The sequence below is a fragment of the Molothrus aeneus genome, chromosome 13 (assembly GCF_037042795.1).
Source record: "Molothrus aeneus isolate 106 chromosome 13, BPBGC_Maene_1.0, whole genome shotgun sequence".
Taxonomy (NCBI): domain Eukaryota; kingdom Metazoa; phylum Chordata; class Aves; order Passeriformes; family Icteridae; genus Molothrus; species Molothrus aeneus.
The window spans coordinates 19,799,867-19,820,287 of NC_089658.1; the positions used below are offsets into that span (position 1 = coordinate 19,799,867).

A 20,421-nucleotide genomic window follows, 5' to 3' on the forward strand; every position below is an offset into this window, starting at 1 on the left:
CCCCAGCAATGGGTTTTGCAGCTCCCTCACTCACACAGGGTGAGGGCCACGCTCTGTGCTTGGCACAAGGAAAGCAGAAATGAGGTTTTCAGCTGGACAGGGCTTGGAACAGCCTGGTGCACTGGAAGGTGTCCCTGCCCAGGGCAGGAGGTGGAACTGGATGATCTTCAAGGTCCCTTCCAAGCCAAATGATTCCATGGGGTGATTAATGGTGACACTCTGTGTAGCCTTGATTTATATTTGTGTTTTGTGAATCAGCTTAGCCACAGGCTGAGGGTTTCAACCAGAAAATGATAACTCCTAATTTAAACAGCCGTTCCAAAAGTGTTCAGAGTGAAGACAAATATCAGGAGAGAAAGGAGAGAGCCTGGGAACAGAGCTTGTTGCTAAGGAACAAATGGAATCAAATGCGAACAGAGGATTTGAAGGCTAGATGAGAGCAAGTTGGAAATATTTTTCTAGGGGCCCACAAAAGCCACAATTAAGGGCTGAGAAAGATGGATGCAATGATTTAAAGGGAAAATTATGGCTTGTAGGTGGGTCAGAACTGGGCAGGGCAGCCCCAGCCCTCACTGCTGGCCTCTGTGGTGTTGGCACCAGTGGATTTGTGAGCCCTGGAGAAAATGCGTTTGGAATTTTGAGGTTCTGTAATTTTTCTGTCCTTTAATTTAAAGGGAGAGCCCTCTTTCTTTTCCATTTCCACCATAACCAGGGGGATTGGAGGGGTTTGGAGGCTTCCCAGAGCCGTGGTCCTTCTGTCAGCAGAACCAGCAGGGTGGGACAGCTTTGTCTGCAGAGCCCAGGCAGGAGCAGTGTGCCCACCTGGCACTGGGCACCTGGCCCTGCCACAGGGGCCCTCGGGGCTCTGGGTGGCTGCTTCACGCTGGGACTCGGTGCCTCGGGAGGACCCCAGAGCTCTGCACGCCCAGCTTTGTGGAGTTTCCAAAGGAGCTGACGTGGTCAGAAGGCTGCTTTGTGGCTCTTGAGGGGAGCAGCTCCTTGCAGCCCTCTCGCAGTGTTGGTGTGTGGTAATGGTTGATTCCAGCTCCAGAAATGCCTGCTGGTGACCATGTGGTGTTACCAGAGCGTCCTGGAATGCCCTGGGGTGGAAGGGACCTTCAAGCCCATCTGGTTCTGCCCCCTGCCATGGGCAGGGACACCTTTCACAAGCCTGGGTTGCTCCAAGCCCCAAATGCAGCAGAAAATGCTGCCGTTCTCCTTTCCAGTTTCTTTTGTGCTGGCCCATCTCAAAGAGCCCATTATGGGGGGATGGTGTGTCCCCAGCAAAGCTCCCTCCTGACCTTTGCTTTTCCCCTACTCGGACAACACCCGTGTTGTAATTCCCTGCTTCAAAGAACGCTCTTCTAGAAGAAGAGCTGCAATTCATGGCCATAGGTCACAGGAAAGGCCCATTAGCTCATCCCACCCCTGCCCTTCCCAGCCTCCATCTCCCGGGAAAGCTGTTCCTGGCTGGAAAGCAGGGCAAGGATCACCCTGAGCAAATCCCCACAGCCCCAGCCCTGCTCTGGCCCGGTCTGCAGTGGGATTTGGGCAGTAATGCTCTGCTTGCAGGGTGAGCAGTGCCCTGCACTGGGACTGGCACAGGAGCTGTCCGGGGCCCGGGAGGGTGGTGGGGGCTGGCAGAGGGACGTGGAGCCCTCACAGGGGGAGCACTGGCACCACTGCTGGCCTTGCCCCTCTGTGACCGTGTTCACAGGGGTCCCAGGATGAGGGAGGAGGCGGGGGTCTGACCCCGTGTTTCAGAAGGCTTGATTTATTATTTTTTGATATATATTACATTAAAACTAGACTAAAAGAATAGAAGAAAGGATTTCATCAGAAGGCTAGCTAAGAATAGAAAAAGAAAGAATGATCACAAAGGTTTGTGGCTCAGCTCTCTGTCCCAGCCAGCTGACTGTGATTGGCCATTAATTAGAAACATCTAACATGGGCTAATCACAGATCCACCTGCTGCATTCCACAGCAGCAGATAACCAATATTTACATTTTGTTCCTGAGGCCTCTCAGCTTCTCAGGAGGAGCAATCTTAAAGAAAAGATTTTTCTTAGAAGCAGTCTGCGACACCCCACAGCCGTGCCCCTCTCTCTTGCCTCCCCAGTGCTCAGTGACCTGTGGGAACGGGACCCAGCGGCGCCCCGTGCACTGCAGCAACAGCACTGGGGCCCCGTGCGACCCTGCCCAGAGACCCAGCCCCGAGAGGCTTTGCTCCTTGCCACAGTGCCACCAGGAATGGGACAGCACAGACTGGTCTGGCAGCGGCTCCTCCAGCAGGGAGGTGTTTAATGAAATCCATTACATCCCCAGCAACCACGTTCCTAAATTTAACCCCTTAGTCCCAAACGTCCCAGAGTCCAACGATGTCAACGTCATCACCGAGGGGGACTTCTCAGCCAGGAAAGGAAACGTCTTTGTTGATGACTTTTACTACGATTATAACTTCATCAACTTCCACGAGGATCTGTCCTACTACCCCTTCACGGAGAAGGAGAGCAAAGCCGAGGAGCCAAAGGCAGAGCTGAGCACGGATGGCACGGAGGGGCCCTGGGAGCTGCCCACTGAGTCCCTGCTCACCACCGAGCTGGGAGGAGAGAGCCAGGGCCAGCCGGGCCCCGAGGAGGAGCACACTTCTGCCCCTGTGCGTGGGCAAGACACAGAGCCTGGGGGGGATTTAGCCTCGAGTGACCTCCTGAGCACGGGCCCCGAGGATGTGGGGTCAGCCACTCCCAGATACAGCACCCCTGGCTTTTTGGGTGAGCAGGAGGAGGATACGGTGCCTGTGCCCCACTCTGAGCATCACCCGCCCACTCAGAGCTCTGTGAGCCCCAACTCTGCAAACCAGGGCCAGGCAGGGCCCTGGGATGGGCCCCACGGAGCCGTGCCCAGCAGGAGCAGCCTGGGGCAGGATCTCCCTGCTCCCTGGGGTCCCCACCCCGCTGATGTGGGCCGGGGCAGTGCCCAGGTGGATGTGGCCCTTGGGCCAGCAGCACGGGGCAGCAGCAGCAGCAGCGAGGGCCGTGTGGGCACACAGGGACGTGGCACTGCAGGGAGAGGCCACGGGGACTCCAGGGAAATGGCTCTGGCCACCAGCAGCGGCATTCCTGGTGCAGCCCCACAGCCCAGCGAGCAGCACGGGTGGGCAGGGATGCCAGGGGGGATGCTGGACACGTGGGCAGGAGGGCAATCCCATGGCACGGAGAGGGCAGATCTTGCCCTGCATGGCCCGGGCTGGGAGGTGGCAGGGAGTGCTGGCAGCCCCCACCCTGCCCTGAGTCCCGCTCCTGTGGGACAGGGAGGGCACCAGCCAGAGCGCCACAGCCCCACAGCCCCCACCTCAACCCCCTCGCTGGCCACAACAGCCCCTCCAGTGCCCCTGTCCCCTGCCATGCCCGGGCCAGGCACCCAGCTCACCTCCAGTGGCCTCAGCCAGCAGGGTGGCCTGGGCCCAGCCGTGCCCACAGCCCCAGCTCATGGCCCACCTGCCCACACTGCAGGGCCCCCCCGGGAATGGGGGACACAGGGGGTGTCCCTGCACCCGGATCTGGCATCACGCCACACTGAGCTGACCTCCCACGGGACCCCACTCAGCATCCCTGCTCCGAGGGACCCCTCACCATGGGCAGCCCCAGGGACACCAACGAGGGACCCCTCACCGTGGGCACCCCCAGGGACACCAACGAGGGACCCCTCACCATGGGCACCCCCAGAGACACCAACAAGGGACCCCTCACCATGGGCAGCCCCAGGGACACCAACGAGGGACCCCTCACCATGGGCACCCCCAGAGACACCAACGAGGAACCCCTCACCATGGGCACCCCCAGAGACACCAACGAGGGACCCCTCACCATGGGCACCCCCAGAGACACCAACGAGGGACCCCTCACCATGGGCACCCCCAGGGACACCAACGAGGGACCCCTCACCATGGGCACCCCCAGAGACACCAACGAGGAACCCCTCACCATGGGCACCCCCAGAGACACCAACGAGGGACCCCTCACCATGGGCAGCCCCAGGGACACCAACGAGGGACCCCTCACCATGGGCACCCCCAGGGACACCTGCCTCCAGTGACAGGGGGCAGGAGTTGTCCCAGCCCAGCCCTTTGCCCCCCCTGCTCTGGGAGAAGAGGCTGGAGGAGGAGGAGGAGGAGGAGGCTCTGCTTCCACCGTCACCCCCTGCAGCAGCCCCTGCCAAGCCCAGCTGGGAGGTCGGGAACTGGAGTGAGGTACGTGGTGAGTCCCATTGCAAGTGTGACAGGGCCAGTGTGGGTGTGAGACCTGCCCCTGTCCTGGCTGCCTCTGGGACATTTCTCTTGGCAGCGTGGGGTCATTTGTGCTAATTAAGAAACAACATGGCACCCCCAGCCCCAGGGTGCTGCCTCATTTTCCCCTCTGCTGTGGGCATGAGAATCCAGGGAGCAAACACTGAGCAGGGAGAGCCCACCCAGGGCAGAAACAGCTGGAGTGGGCCATGGAGGAGCATGTTCCTCCCCTTCCCTCCTGAGTGCTGCCTGATGTGGGATTGCTGAGAGGGGAAAGGTTCTCTCCCCACGTCATCCCACAGTCCCAGTTCACCCAGCTCCCTCCTTGGCCAGATGCACAGCTGGGCTCAGGGTGTGGGCATGGACAGCAGCAGCTCCCTGTGTCACACAGCTGGGGTCAGGTTTTAGGGCAGGTTTTTGCAGCATTCCCTGTGTTGCAGAGCAAGTGTTGGGTTTTGGGGCAGTTTTTGGGGTGCACAGCAGCGTTCCCTGTGTCGCAGAGCTGGGATCAGGTTTTGGGGTGCACAGCAGCATTCCCTATGTTGCAGGGCAGGTGTCAGTCAGGTTTTGGGGCAGGTTCTTGCAGGGTTCCCTGTGCTGCAGGGCAGGTGTCAGGTTTTGGGGCAGGTTCTTGCAGGGTTCCCTGTGCTGCAGGGCAGGTGTCAGGGTTTGGGGTGCACAGCAGCATTCCCTGCGTTGCAGAGCTGGGGTCAGGTTTTGGGGCAGGTTTTGGGGCAGGTTTTTGCAGCATTCCCTGCATTGCAGTGCAGGTGTCAGGTTTTGGGGCAGGTTTTGGGGTGCACAGCAGCATTCCCTGTGTACAGGGCAGGTGTCAGGTTTTGGGGCAGGTTTTGGAGTGCACAGCAGCATTCCCTGTGTACAGGGCAGGTGTCAGGTTTTGGGGCAGGTTTTGGGGTGCACAGCAGCATTCCCTGTGTACAGGGCAGGTGTCAGGTTTTGGGGCAGGTTTTGGGGTGCACAGCAGCATTCCCTGTGTACAGGGCAGGTGTCAGGTTTTGGGGCAGGTTCTTGCAGCGTTCCCTGTGTTGCAGTGCTCGGCCACGTGCGGCCTGGGCGCGGTGTGGCGCTCCGTGCGCTGCAGCACTGGCCCTGACGGTGGCTGTCCCGCGGCCGACAGGCCCGTCCCCGCCCGGAGGTGCTCCCTGAGACCCTGCTCGGCCTGGCGTGTGGGCACCTGGAGCAAGGTACGGGCCCTGCGGGGAGGGAGGGTCCCCAAATCCACGGGACAAGGCGTGGGTCACACCTGCTCTTGGGGAGGGCTCTCGTGGCTCACAGAGGTAAAGGTTTGTGCTCGCCGTGAAATACTCATTCCACAGTATTTTCATTTTTCCTGGTCCTGGGCTGGTATAAAAGTCAGGAATTTGCTAAGCTAAAGCTAAACAAGGTGATTTGATGAACGGCCAGGTTGGGTGGGGCTGGACAGCCTGGTCTAGCAGGTGTCATCCCATGGCAGGGGTTTTAAGGAACAAGGTGGTCTTTAAGGTCCATTGCAAGCCGTTCTGTGGTTCTATGATTTATCATATGTTCTGGCCACTCTGCCCTGCCAGGGGCTGTTTGCAGTTGGGTTGGGTGAGTTTGGTAGGGTTGGTGGTGGGGAGCAGCCGTCCTTGCTCTGGGTGGTTGCTGTTCCTTGGGATCATCAGTTCCTTAAGGCAAAAAGACTGTTCCTGTTCCAGCTGGAAACCAGCTGGTTTCAGAGGGGTGGTAGTGACAGATGAGCTGCACAGACTGTGCTCTGGCTTGGCCTAGAGCAAGAGGGGAAAGCAGGTGGGAAAGCAGGAACCCAACCCAGGGCAGAGCGTGTCCCTGGGGTCACCTCCCGTCCCCACAGGGATCCCCCCTGCCTGGCACTGTGTCCCTCCCCATGGTGGCTCTGTGTCCCTCCCCACGGTGTCTCTGTCCTCCCCAGTGCTCCAGGAGCTGTGGTGGGGGCACCAAGGTGCGGGACGTTCACTGCGTTGACACCCGGGACCAGCGGCTGCTGCGGCCCTTCCACTGCCAGGCGGGGCTGGCACAGCCCCCGGCACAGCTGCCCTGCCACAGTGCCCCGTGCCTGGACTGGTACACGTCCTCCTGGAGAGAGGTACGGGCTGGCCTGGGCTCAGCTCGGCCCACCCTGCCATGGCAGGCACACCTGTGCTATCCCAGATGCTCCAAGCACCAATGTCCCACTGGCCTGGGCACCTCTTGTTCCACCCTGCCATGGCAGGCACACCTGTGCTATCCCAGATGGCTCCAAGCACCAATGTCCCACTGGCCTGGGCATCTCTTGTTCCACCCTGCCAGGCCAGGGACCCCTGTGCTATCCCAGATGCTCCAAGCACCAATGTCCCACTGGCCTGGGCACTGCTCGGCCCACCCTGCCAGGCCAGGGACCCCTGTGCTATCCCACTTGGCTCCAAACCCTGTGTTCCACTGGCCTGGGACACTGCCAGGGATCCAGGGGTACCCACAGCTGTGCTGGGAACTCCATCTCAGCTCCTTGCCACCCTCCCAGGGAACAATTCCTGCCCAATCTCCCATCCATCCCTGCCCAATCTCCCATCCATCCCTGCCCCATCTCCCATCCATCCCTGCCCCATCTCCCATCCATCCCTGCCCCATCTCCCATCCATCCCTGCCCCATCTCCCATCCATGCCTGCCCTCTGGCACTGGGAGCCATTCCCTGTGTCCTGTCCCTCCATCCCTTGTCCCCAGTCCCTGTCCAGCTCTCTGAAGCCCCTTTGGGCCCTGGCCGGGCTCTGGGCTCTCCCTGAGCCCCTCCAGGCCCAGCTGTGTGCAGCAGGGGCTCAGCCCTGCCCTGCCCTGCCCTGCTGTGTCCCGCAGTGCTCGGAGCCGTGTGGTGGCGGGGAGCAGGCCCGGCTGGTGACGTGCCCGGAGCCGGGGCGCTGCGAGGAGAGCCTGAGGCCCAACAGCACCCGGCCCTGCAACAGCCAGCCCTGCACCACCTGGGTGGTGGGCTCCTGGGGACAGGTGAGCAGGGCTGGTCCCCTCCAGGGGCACCTGCAGGGAATGGGGACCCTCTGGGGCTGGCCAAGGCTCCGGGGACCTGCAGGGAATGGGGACCCTCTGGGGCCATCCCCAGGCTGAGCCCAGGGACATACAGGGAATGGGGACCCAGGGTGGCTCTGGGGCTGTGCCAGGCTGAGCCCCGGGTCCCCACAGTGCTCAGCTCCCTGTGGAGGGGGCATCCAGCGGCGGCAGGTGAAGTGCATCGACACCAGGAGCGGGGTGGCCGAGGAGGACAGCAGCCTGTGTGACCACGAGCCCCGGCCAGAGAGCACCCAGAAGTGCAACCCCCAGGAGTGCGACAGCTCCGAGCCAGGTGAGCAAAACCCGGCTGGAGAAGGGTGTGGGAGGTCTGGGGAGATGGAGGGAGCGGTTCCTCCGTGGGTTCTGTAAGGCTGAGCTGGCTACTTGATGATTCAGTGGGAATGTTGTAACTGTCTGTAAATGTCCAGAGCATCCGTCCCTCGAGGGGCCACCAGGGCTTTGCTGGCACAGATGTGAGCTGGGATGGGCTTGCTGGGGTCAGCAGTGTCACCCAGCACAGGGACAGCCCCAGGGACCCTGTGGGGTGAAAGGACCCAGCCAGAGGCAGCAGGGCATTCAGGAAAAGGAAGGCACCGGGGAATACCCAGCCATGGAGCTCTCAGGAAGCTGTTCAGTGGTAAAGTCCCAGAACACAAGACTTGTGAGGCAAGCTGGGGCCAGCATGAGAAAATGGAATAAAGGAGCAGTTCTCCAGCATCTTCAGGTGTGTCTGAGCAGGTACTCCAGGGAGCCAGCCCCATGTCAACCTGTTTGTCATTTACCTGCCCCAGCTGCAGCCACAGTGCTTGGCCGCACCACAGGCACTCACTTGGCTTCTCCTCCCTCTTCCACTCACAGAGATACAACCCAAGCACCAGGCACTTCCCTGGGAGACAGAAATCTGGGCGCTGCAAGGGTTAACAGCACTTACAGAAAAGCAGTATAATGAGGGATTAGATGTCACTGATATCAGCATGTCAGTCACTTACCAGCTTTATCTCTTTCATGTGTCTGTGAGAATGAAAAGCTCTTTGGCTGCCCAGAAGGTGTTGTTGGACCTCCAGGAGGTTTGCTGGCCAAAGGGAGGGCTGAGAGGTGGGGCAGGGGACAGCAGTAGCTGGTGCCTGGGGTGGAGGAGCCAGATCCACGGCAGCTCCACACATCCCTGAGGTCCCCTCTGCAGCCTGGGGCTCCCATTCCACCCTTCCAGCTCTTTTTGTTTGTCCCAACACCAATTGCAGAGCAGGCAGGAGCGTTGGCTTTGGTTAACTGGGATTTGGGCACTGGCACTGTTGGCCATCAGGATGTTTTTAGCCATGAATCTGCTCCTTTTTTGGAGCATTTGCAGGGCCATGGGGCACTCCAGCATTTAGGAAATGATGAGTCAGCCCTGCTCAAGACACGATGCGCGGTTCCGGCTGTTTTGGTCAGGGGAAAATTTCCGTGCCAGGCTTGGTGATGAGAGCTGTGGAGCCAAGGCTGGACCAGAATAACCACTGAGATATGTAGGAAGCACACAAATAAATGGTGAAATCCTGGATCAAAAATGACATAAATGCTCTGGCTGCAGCCCAGGGCAGGAAACGCCTCTTGGAAATACAAACGTTTCCAGCCAAAGCATGAAGGGGAACAAAACTTTCACATGGCAGGAAATCCCAGATGTGTAAATGCAAAGGCTCCCAGAACGACATAAATGTAACTCCAGCCCTTTCCTGTGCTTTGGAGGATCTCTACTGCACAAGATGGGCTCAGGCTGGAGCGATCCATGTTTTTGTGAGGAGCACAAGCAGCCTCTCCCTCCTCTGGCATGAATGAGGTGCTCCAGTGCCAGCAGAACCAGGGCTGGCTCTTGTGAGTGGTCGTGTCCTCACTGGACACAAAAGTGCCAATAACCCCAGCAGGGTTTAAATGTTCAAACCATTATCAGATGGATTTGGAGCAGAGATGGAACAGATGAAGCACAAACAAACGTCTCACAGCAGTCAGCTCCTCAATTAAAGGAGGTCAGGATTAATTAGAACCAGAGTCCTGAGCTGTTGCCAAGTTATAAATTAATTGGAGATTCCAGCAAGGTTATTTTTGACTGTGGCTGTTGCCTTCCAGCTGCAGCCAGCTGTGAGGGTGTCCTTAGATGGCTCCTGGGAGCTCCAGGGCCGTGGGCACCCCAGTGCCTCCGTGTGATGCTCCAGAGGCTGGGGACATTTGTCTGGGAATTGTTTGTGGTGTCATGGAAAGGAGCTGAGCCCCAGGTCTGCATGGGGGCCTGGAGAAGCCTGCAGCAGTTTATCCAGCAGATCAGAGAGATTTCAACCAGAGAAGTGGGAATTGCTGTGTACTGGAGGAGGAACCAGGGTGAATGGAGCTGGTCACTGCAGGGCTGTGCTGGGCACAGCAAATCCTGGTGGTGGTGACACATCCCTGCCCAGGACAGAGCAGGGCAGCCCCGGGTGCTCATCAGGGTCATGCCATGGAATGAACCAGTTCTCTCATGCCCATTTCTCCAGATCTGATACCAGGGAGGTCTCTGAGCTCCCCAAATCTGCCCCAGGCAGGTGCCAGGCAGGTGATGGGGCCAGTTCTTGGCTCCAGCAGCAAGCACAGCTGCTCCACGGGTGTCTCAGCTTGGAATTCCAAAGGGATGAGGTTCAGGCTCCAAGTGTGTATGAAGTGGTGCAGCTCCTCTGGGAGTGGGATGGAGCCCAGCCTGTGTGCTGGGAGCAGCAGTGCCTGGGGGCCAAGGAGTGAAGGCTCTGCTCACACAGGGTCAGTCCCTGACACCATCTCTGTCCCACTGCTCCTGTTTGCTGGCTCCTCATCCAGGGCTGGCTGTATTTCCATTAATTGGCAATTAAATGTGGTGCTCCTGCTTGCTCTGAGCAAGGAAATTAAATTGTCCGTGGCTCTGCAAGTCACAGAGTTCATCCACAAGGGATCCATGTGGGAAATAGTTGCAGCAAATCCCAATTTTCTGTGCCATTTGAGCGTGTAAGTCCCTATCCAAGTGGTGAGGCCAGGAGGTGCTGCTGAGGCACGGAGAGCAATTAATTAACTGCTAATTAACAGCAGGAGTCAGTGGGAAAGGGATGCTCCAGAAAGAAGTCCTTGTTTTGATAAAATGTGGGAGAAAGATGTTGCCTGCAGCAGGGCTGACACCTGAAAACTGTGGGGTTTGTGGGTTGTGGGTTTCTCCCAGTTTTCCCAGCTGTGGCCATGTCAATGGGGATGCATCCCATGCATCCCAATCCATCCCAATCCATCCCAATCCATCCCCTCCATCCCATCACACTCACCAGACACCCCAGGGAGGCACCTCAGCCCCAGAGCAGGACCCTGGGATAATTCACTTGTTAAATTCAGCCCTGGCCCCGAGAGCATCCCGAGGGCCAGAGGTCAGCAGCCTAATTCCCTGGATTTGCTAGCTCAGCTCCAAGCTCAACCTTTCCTTGTTTTCACAAAACGTGCTCCAGGAAGTTTGTTTTTCCCAGGAATAAAAGTAAAAGCTTAGGTCTGGCTGGCAGAAGCTTAAATGAAATTTAAAGCGACTTCCACACCGACCTAAAAAAACAGCCCCCAAAAAAGTGGGGGTTTTCAGTCTCTAATGTGCTGACTTAGCCTGGATTTTTAAAGCCCTGCTTTAAGCTATTTCTTTAGCCTAAAATTTGGCATGGACTTATGGAACGTACTTCCAGATGAAGTGCGAGCATTATATAAAAAATTGTTAATAGAAAGAAATAGCAGTAAAAGCATTCAATGAAAATTGGGTGGGTCCTGTAGGTCCCTCTCTGAAGAGCTGACAAATTAAGTGCTTATTACAGCTTCCCTTGCCCAAGACCAAATTCCAGGGAGGAATCACAAGCTCAGCCAAGATTTTCAGACCTGAGCCTGACCCTGCATGCATCCACCCTGAGACTGCAGCAGGATCTGGGAAAGTGATGGGAACTCAACCCCTCTACGACTCCCAGTGGCTTCCCTGAGTTCAGGGAGCGTTGGGAACGCTCTCAGGCCTGGGGTGGGATTGTGGGGGTGTCCTGTGCAGGGCAGGACTTGGACTGGGTGGTCCCTGTGGGTCCCTTCCAAGTTGGATATTTGATCATCCATGAGGTCACTTGGCTTTGGACCCCGGGCTGCTGCTGGGATCTCCTGTAAGGTCAGCAGAGCCTGCAGCCAAGGGTGGTGGCTCTTCTCCCCATGCCCGAGCCCATCCCTGCTGTTTTGCACAGGGAGCCCATCCTGGGTGGCTGAGGAGGTTTCAGAGAGCAGTGACCCCTGGCAGGGCGGGCTCAGTGCTGCCTGGGCACGGGGCAGGGACAGGAATTTCTGAGGGGCCCGGGGTGCTGACCCACTGGAGAGGGAGCAGGAAAGAGCTGAGCCATCACTCCAAGCCTGGAAAGCAGTGTGAGCCTTCCCAGCTCTTTCCAAGGAAGGCAGCTTGGTTGTGATCCATAAATAACTTTCTAGGAAGCTGTGACTGCTGAATGCCCTGAGGGGCTGGGCAGGCTCTGCCCGGGCAGAGCATCCCCAGCATTGCCCAGGACATCCCCACTCCTCCATGGGCATCCCCAGCAGTGCCCAGGACATCCCCACCCCTCCATGGGCATCCCCCAGCAGTGCCCAGGACATCCCCACCCGGGCAGAGCATCCCCAGCAGTGCCCAGGACATCCCCACCCGGGCAGAGCATCTCCAGCAGTGCCCAGGACATCCCCACTCCTCCCTGGGCATACCCAGCAGTGCCCAGGACATCCCCACTCCTCCCTGGGCATACCCAGCAGTGCCCAGGACACTCCCACCCTTCCCTGGGCATACCCAGCAGTGCCCAGGACATCCCCACCCCTCCATGGGCATCCCCAGCAGTGCCCAGGACATCCCCACTCTTCCCTGGGCATACCCAGCAGTGCCCAGGACACTCCCACCCTTCCCTGGGCATCCCCCAGCAGTGCCCAGGACATCCCCACTCTTCCATGGGCATCCCCCAGCAGTGCCCAGGACATCCCCACCCGGGCAGAGCATCCCCCAGCAGTGCCCAGGACACTCCCACCCCTCCATGGGCATCCCCCAGCAGTGCCCAGGACATCCCCACCCCTCCATGGGCATCCCCAGCAGTGCCCAGGACACTCCCACCCCTCCCTGGGCACCCAGGCTGATTGCCACTGCCATGGGGCACCTCTGGGGTGTTTTAGGGGCCCTGCTGAGCCATCCCTGCCCTGCAGCAAAGGGCAGTACCCGTGTTCCTGTGCTCCAGTGTCCCAGTGCAGCAGGGCTGGGGGCTCAGGGGGTGCCTTGTGGAGCCACAGGGATGTTCCCAGGGAATATTGTCCTGACAGCCCCGTGGAGCACAGCACCAACAAGCACTTCCCTTTTTCCAGTGGCTCCTGCACTCCCGGCCTGGGCTGGGCAGAGACTTCTCATCTGCTCTGCTCACCCAGCAGGGAAATCCACTGCTGGTGCCCCACAGCTGGAGCGAGCCCCCAGGCTGAGGTGGGGTGTGAAGCTGGGATCCCTCCAGCCTGCTCTCTCAGCACTGTTGATCCAGCAGGGCAGTGATAAATCACTTTTTGGGGGCGCAGGGATGCTCTGGCTGGGCACAAAGAGCTGCAGCTCGGGAGGCAGGGAGGAAATACCTCAGCTGAAAGAGAAAATAAGTTTTAGAGCAGTGTAGGGACCTCCTCACTGCTGGGCTGGGGGAGGGGGCTGTGACTGAAATCCCAGACCAGGGAAAAGTCTCTGCTCTGCATCTGCTGGCTCGTCCATCCCGTGGGAATGGGGGCAGCAGCCCTTCCTCAGCACAGCCTTTGTTCCCAGAGGGGACAGGGAGAGGGCCAGTGGTCAGCCAGAGCTCCCCTGGCTCGGTCACAGCCTTGTCCCTGCAGAGAAATGTCCTGAGAAAGAGAAAATCCCATTGCCCTGCCCCATTTCTGTCCCTGCTCTGCATGGTCCCAGGGAGAAGCAAGGGGGGGTTGGCCCCAGAGTGCATCAGCTCTGCCCTTTTCCAGAGAAAAGCTGTCATCTGTTTTAGTTCCTTGTACAGGAGGTAAAATTGGAATCACAGAATCTTAGATTTCAAGTTTAGGCTCAGTTTTGAGTCGATGTCATTTAGGTGAGTCTGACACCACTGGGTGAGAAGCTGCAGGCTCAGCGAGTCGAGCCTTGCTCTGAGACTGAGAAGGAGGAAATCAGAAACTCAAACAAAGCAGTTCTGTATTCATATAAACCACGGGTACTTGGGGATGGGTCTGTGCTGCTGGACCGAGCCCAGGTGGGGCCTGGGCTGCCACTGGAGCAGCCGTTCCCAAAACAAAGCCCGTCCTCAGAGCAGCACCAGGGTTGTTTTGAGGGCTGCAGGACACCTGCAGGAAGTGAACCAGATGATGCAGCTTCTCAAAATAACCTGAACAATTCAAAGAAAAAGGAATTCTGGCTTTTCTGCCACTCTGCTGGCACTGGGGGGGCTGGCAGGAGGTGACACTGTGGGGGGGTTTGTCCCCTGCACCTCAGCTCTGCCCTGGGCAGGTGCTTTGGAGGTGCTGGCAGAGCACAGGTGTGCTTTGTGCTGGGATGGGCAGTGCCCAGGTGCTTTGGCAGCAGCACAGGTGTGCTTTGTGCTGGGATGGCAGTGCCCAGGTGCTTTGGCAGCAGCACAGGTGTGCTTTGTGCTGGGATGGGCAGTGCCCAGGTGCTTTGGCAGCAGCACAGGTGTGCTTTCTGCTGGGATGGCAGTGCCCGGGTGCTTTGGCAGCAGCACAGGTGTGCTTTCTGCTGGGATGGGCAGTGCCCAGGTGCTTTGGCAGCAGCACAGGTGTGCTTTCTGTGGGGATGGGCAGTGCCCAGGTGCAGGAGGGCTTTGCCCTGTCCGTGTCTCCCCAGCCGCTGCAGCCTCCACAGAACCCCGGGTGGGTTCGGGCTGGAGGGGACCTTAACGATGGTCTCATTTCCACACCAGACGCCCGGTGGCCGTGGTGACAGCGGCACTGACACCCTCCTGGTGGCCGTGGTGACAGCGGCACTGACACCCTCCCGTGCTCCTGCCTCCCCTCCAGGTGTGCCCTGCGAGCGCGACCGCCTGAGCTTCGCCTTCTGCCGGACGCTGCGGCTGCTGGGCCGGTGCCCGCTGCCCACCGTGCGTGCCCAGTGCTGCCGGAGCTGCCAGCGCGGCCAGCAGCGCGGCCAGCAGCGCCTGTCCCGCAGGTGACAGCAGCACCGTCCCCATGCGCCGCGGGCCCGGGGCTGCCCGCCTCTCGGACTCGTGCTGCTCTCAAACGGTGCTCGAACATCCCTGGGGCTGCTGCAGGTGCCGCTGGGGCCGGGCAGGGCCCGCTGGGCAGGTCCTGCCCGGGCTCACCCTGCCCCGGCGCGCCAGCGGGGAGGCGGGGAAAGGGGAACTGGAAGCAGCAATGATTTGGGGAAGACCTCTCAGAAATGCTCATGGTGCTATCATTTGACATTTGCAGCCTCTTGAAGGTGTTGGCTGGCCAGCACGAACCTTGATTTTTATTGTTATTTTTGTATCTCTGAGGTGAGCATCCAGCATTCCACCGGCTCTGCCGACCCTTTGGGGTAGGGATGTTTTATTTTTTTTCCTTTAAGGGACTTGAAGCTGGCAACCCGCTCCTGTAATTTTCATTAAAAATGTTTACGCACTGAAGCTAAATAGATTTAATTTAAGAATTGGAGGCAGGGCAGAGGAATAAAGTTTCAGCTGGGGCTGTGCAGGGCTCTGTCTCCCCATTGCTGGCTTCCTCTGCCAGAGCCATTGCTGGGTCCCTCTGGAGCAGAGGGCAGCACCAGGGACACCGAGGTTTGGAGGCCACCAGGGCATTCCCTTGCACGCATTTGGGCAGGAGAGGGAAGCTGCCCTGGCAGTGAGTGGCACATCCCCTCCCTCGTGGGCAGCCAAGTGCTCAGTCCCTGGATTTCTCTATGTGTAGCAGTGTAATGCTTGGTTAAGGTGTTTTTCTGTGGCCTTACAGGCTGAACCCTTTTTTTTTCATGCTTATCTAGATTCTCCTCAGTTAAGGTTAGCTGATTTTTAACTAGAATATCCAATTTACTCTGAGGCACAGCCCCTCCTGCCTGCTCCCAGGGATTTGTGGGAACAAATCCCTCCCTGTCTCAGGAGGGATTCCTGCCAGGTTGGTCTCTGGAGGAGGGCAGGAGCGTTTAGATAGGAATTCCTTTCCCTATTACTCCTCAGGCTGTGGAGGGTGCCCAGAAGCTGGGGGACCTTGAAGGGCAATGCTCCCTGCACGGGCAGAGCCAGGCTGGAGCCCATCCCGTTTGGGCTGCAGGGCTCCACGTGCAGCTCCCTGGGCTGGCGGGGGCAGCAGCACTCAGCCCGAATTCCTGTGTGTGATTTGTATGTAAAAACACAAGCCATGACCTCACCATTTGTGCTTTATTCCCTTCCAAGGTGGTGTAAAGTTTTTATGGTCCAAGAACCTGTGTCCAGTCCTGGTTTCCTTGTCCCCATCTGTCCCACACTCTGTCACCCCCCCTAGGATTGCAAAGGGACGACCCTTGTGTTGGGATCTCATGGCCACAGCTCACAAACTGTTAAATTAAACAGTTACTGAAGGAAGCAGGTGGGTTTCACATTTTCTCCTCCCCGTGGGGAATTCTGAAGGTTTTCAGCTAATTGGAGATGGTTCAGGCACTGGCAGCAGGAAGGAAAGATCACTTTGCATCTGAAAATCATTCACAGCTGCCCTTTGCAACTGGGATTTGTTGATTAAAACATGAGCCGGGCGGATGGGGTAAATCAGTTCTGCAAATCAATTTATTTGTTATCACCGGGACCTGGTGAGCCCCTCCTGCAGTGCCTCTCCACGTGCAGGGTCCCAGCTGTGGCTGAGGGCACGGGATAATCCCCCCTGTGGGACACCAGGCCATTTTTAGCCACATAACAAGCACAGAAACTGCATTGTCAGTGACAATAAAACACATCTGGCTTAAGTATCTGCAATATTTTCTTTCAGTGAGACACCTCCAGTGAGTGTCTCTGCAAGGAGGCTCTTCACAAGGGCCTGGCGTGACAGGAGAAGGGGGAATGGCTTCCCACTGACAGAGGGCAGGCTCGGATGGGATGTAGAAATGCCTTTTTTCTTCTTCTAAAGGCGCTTTTATTGTCTCAACACAAGCAGGATGTTATTCAGACAGAGCTGCTGCGGTGGGGTGAAGGGAGGAAAGGGCTCGTGGATCAAAAGATGTTTGAAATGGGATTGTGGAATGGTTTGGGTGGGAAGGGACCTGAAAGCCCACCCAGTTCCTCCCCCTGCCACAGGGTGAGAGTGGATGGGCTTTCAGGTCCCTTCCCACCCAAAGCCCTCCGTGGTGCCATGATCTCCTGGAAGACTCCCTGAGAGCCTTTTGGCTTCAGACCAGAAGTCAGACCTTTGTGCCTGCCTTGGTCACCTCCAGACATTTCCACGCTGGAGGCAGGAAGGAAGAGGAGCTCGTTGGTTGGGAAGCAGCAGCAGCAGCTGTGGAGGAGCCTGTTTGTGTCTCAGGCCCTCGGGAACGCTCCAACGCTTCCGCAGCCCCCGGAGCTGCCATCTCCTGGCAGAGCACCTGTGGTCACAGCTCTCAGACCTCACCAGGCACCTCTGTCCAGCCCAGGTGACCTCAGCTGGAGGCTTTTAGCTCCCAAGGAGCCAGAGGGGTCACCAGCCCTTCACCATGGGCTGGGAGGGGCACGGTCCCAAACCGGGCAGGCAGGAGGCAGCAGAGCCAGAGGGACCAGGAGCAGCTCAGCTCCCACCTGTCCTTCCCAGATAATAAGAAGAAATGGGTTTATTTCCTCTTGTTCTTAAAACCTCCTGTGCTGCACAGAAAGGCTTCACAGGCACAGCACAGAGGGACAGCAAGGGAAGGACTTGAAAAATGTCACTGCTTTATCTTTTTGTTTGGATTGTAATTGGCAGCTGATCCCTGCCAGCTGCTCCGAGAGGGAACAGCTCTCACCCACCCACCTCGGGGCGCTGCAGCCCGGCCGCAGCTCCAGCAGCTCATCCCGGGGCTGCCCCTCGCACAGGGACATTCCCGGCGGCAAGTAAAGCACAGAGAAGGGCGGGAGTGGAGGGAGGGAAGGAAAGGAGCTGCCCCCTGCCCAGCTGGTACCAGGCCACGCTGTGTTTGCTCACCCGGAGCAATCATTTGGTTGGGAAATTCAGTAAAGCTGTTCCACATGGGGGAGGGCAGGGCTGCCACCAACCCACAGCTCCCGGCCCCTGCCCCGCTCCGAGGGGAGGCTCAGCCGGGTGTAAACATTTAGAAATACCCACGCGATAAAAACAGCTCTGTCTCCACACGCGACTGCTCCGCTGCCATCTGCGGTGAGTAAGTTACACCCCGAGTAAAGTGTGTGCAAACCCAAGCCCTCTGCATGGCCGTGGGGCAGGTGAGCAGCCCCCGGCCCTCTTCCTCCTCCAGCCGGGAGCTCCGGGATGGAAATCTCAGCCCTGGAAAGGCAGCTGGAATCCAGAGGCTGCTGGAAGTCGCTCGGGGCTCTGGCAAAGGGGCAGCAGGATGGCGCTGGCTCTGCCTGGGGAGCAGAGGTGCGGAATGTCCCGGCTGGGCTTTGGGCCAGGAGCTCAGCCCGGGCTCGGGGCGCTCCCTCCTGCTCGGACAGGGCGAGCCGCAGGGAAGGAAGCAGAGCTCCCCCAGCCCTGAGTTTTGGGGTTTGCTGAGCTCTCTGCTCCTCCCGTCCCTCCCGGGCTGCTCTGAGCCCCTGCCGCGCGGTGACCCCGGCAGCGCAGCCTCCGGCCGGGGCACATGCAGGGAGCCCGGCCCCTTCAGCTCAGAGACTGTCCACAGCTCGGTGATCCGCCCTGGGATTGCCCACAGCTCGGTGATCCAGCCGGGAAACAGCACCGAGAGCGCAGAGCCCGCTCAGCTCAGCTCAGCCCCGGCCGCTCCTCCGCTCCCAGCTTGTCCGCAGCTCCTCCAGCAACCCCCGGGGGCTCTGCAGCCGCAGAGCTGCTGCTGGTGGCGGGCACGGGGCAGACGGGGGTCCCCGGGCTCGGTTCCCGGGATGGGTCCCCGGGCCGGGTCCCCGGGATGGGTCCCCGGGATGGGTCCCTGGGCTCGGTCCCCGGGATGGGTCCCCGGGCCGGGTCCCCGGGATGGGTCCCCGGGCCGGGTTCCCGGGCTGGCCCCTCCCGGCACAGCGGTGCCGCGGGTCGCTGGTGCCCTCTGCAGTTGTCCCTCCCCGCTGTAAATGCAAAGGATTCCTAATCCCAAGGAACGATTTTAGGACTTTTTGCTCCAGGTGAGGAGGGTGGCCCGTGTGTGTCCTGCCGGGTTTGGAGGAACGTCCCGAGTTCCTCCAGCACCCCAAATCCTGCCCGATGGGATCCCCCTGGAGCTGTCCCCGTCCCCTCCTCAGTGTCTCCTGCTCCCTGGCTGTTCCTCAGTGTCCCCAGAGGCCGATGGCAGCAAAGCCTCTGCCCAGCCCGGTCCGTGGGGCAGCAGCGGCGGGGAGGGACCGGGATCCCGAGCCCAGTTCAACTGGAAACGCTGGGAAGTGCAGCAGCTCTCAGGAGTCACCTCCCAGTGTCGCAGCAATGCTCCACTGCCTGCAGAACTGGGAACATTCCTGCTTCCCGAGGCCCGGGTTTGGGACCTGGCCCATTTTCCCGAATTGTTGCTCCAGAGAAGACCTTTCACCCTCTGTGCCCCAGCACAAACCCCTCATTGCTGAGGACCCCAGGGCACTGCAGGGACCAGGAGAGTCACCTTAGGGTCACCAGAGCATCCCATGTCCCCTGAGCTTGTGTCAGAGCTGGGAGTGCAGTTTGGGTGGTGGCACCGAGCTGTGCAGGGGCACACGGAGCCCCCAGGAGCCCACCCAGGAGAGGAGCTGCTATCTCCTGGCCCCAGGACCCACAGAACCTCCGTGCTGGCAGAGATATCTGCACTCTGAAAGGAAAATACCAACCCCTCTGCTGGAGGGCAAAAAAAAAAGCAAATTCCAGGAAAGAAGCCAGCAGATAATGGCAGCTCAGGCTCCTGGAGCATTTGGTCCATGCCTGCAGGAATGACCTGCCTGGGCCCCTGCCCAGCTGTGGGGTGGGACACAGGACATGTCCCCTGTGCTGGCACATGAGGCACATCTGTCCACGGGCTACAAAGGAGTTTGAAATTTAACTGAAATTTAACTGAAGCTGAGTAACTGGAGTTGAGAAGTGGTTTTCCACACCTGCAGGAACCTGTGGAAAAAAGGGGACTGTTCTCCTCCCCCTTTAATTAATTTCTTCAGCTGATTTGGCACTTGAGGGGAGGGGTGCCATGGAGCAGGTCAGTAGTTTGCCAAGGGGAACATTCCCTGTTTATAATGCTGAGTCCATTCCATGCTTCCGTGCCCTCAGGGAAGCTCTGTGGGGTTTATTAAAACGGCCACAAATCCCTGAAATCCCCACAGATGTTTGCTCTGTGCCCCAAGGATCTCTCACCATGGAACAGCCACAAACCAGGGAGCAGCAGTTCCCAAAGCCCTCAGGAGCCACGGCAGCAGATCCTGGACACCTGCCCTGGGAGGAGGAGCGGGAGGGAACTGCCCGATCCCCAGGGAAAGGTAAATCCGTAAATCCATGCTCAGCTCCAGAGCTGCTGGAAGGAGCCCTGGGGCACGGCCCCAGTGGGAGAGGAGGCAGCTGGAAATGCCGTGGGTGCTCCAGGTGAGGGCAGCGAGGGAGCAGTGACAGGAGCAGGACAGTGGCAGCCAGCAGGAGGGGCTGGGGGATGCTGTCGCCTCCCACACTGCAGGCAAGTCAGGAGGAAAAGCAGGGTCAAGTTCTCATCCACAGGGAAACTTCACCCTCAGGGTGGTTATGAAGCAAAGCTTCCAGAATCAGAAGTGTGTGACACTAACAGGAAAAAGAGCACGAGGATTTGGCAGGAATTGTGTCCCAGTAAAAATCTCCTTGTTCTAGTGCAGTCCCTCAGCTCCAAATTCTTCTTCTGGATTAATTTCAGCTTTGATGCTTATCAACACCAAAGAAGCTGAATGAAATTAATTTCTGTAACAGAAATCTAAACTTGATCTTTAAGAAAAAAAAACAAAACAAATTCAGGACCCAGGAAGCAACA

The 20,421-nt window shown here is 58.6% G+C and overlaps 1 protein-coding gene across 1 annotated transcript in view; it reads left to right on the forward strand.

The window, feature by feature from the left end:
- The window catches only part of ADAMTS7 (ADAM metallopeptidase with thrombospondin type 1 motif 7), a 33,937-nt gene extending 19,410 nt beyond the window's left edge, over positions 1-14,527 (forward strand). The window contains exons 19-25 of the mRNA XM_066558486.1: positions 2,120-3,676; positions 4,106-4,249; positions 5,338-5,490; positions 6,216-6,389; positions 7,134-7,280; positions 7,473-7,632; positions 14,376-14,527. Coding sequence (XP_066414583.1) covers positions 2,120-3,676; positions 4,106-4,249; positions 5,338-5,490; positions 6,216-6,389; positions 7,134-7,280; positions 7,473-7,632; positions 14,376-14,527 — 2,487 coding nt within the window. The remainder of the gene's footprint in view (positions 1-2,119; positions 3,677-4,105; positions 4,250-5,337; positions 5,491-6,215; positions 6,390-7,133; positions 7,281-7,472; positions 7,633-14,375) is intronic.
- Positions 14,528-20,421: the final 5,894 nt, after the last annotated feature.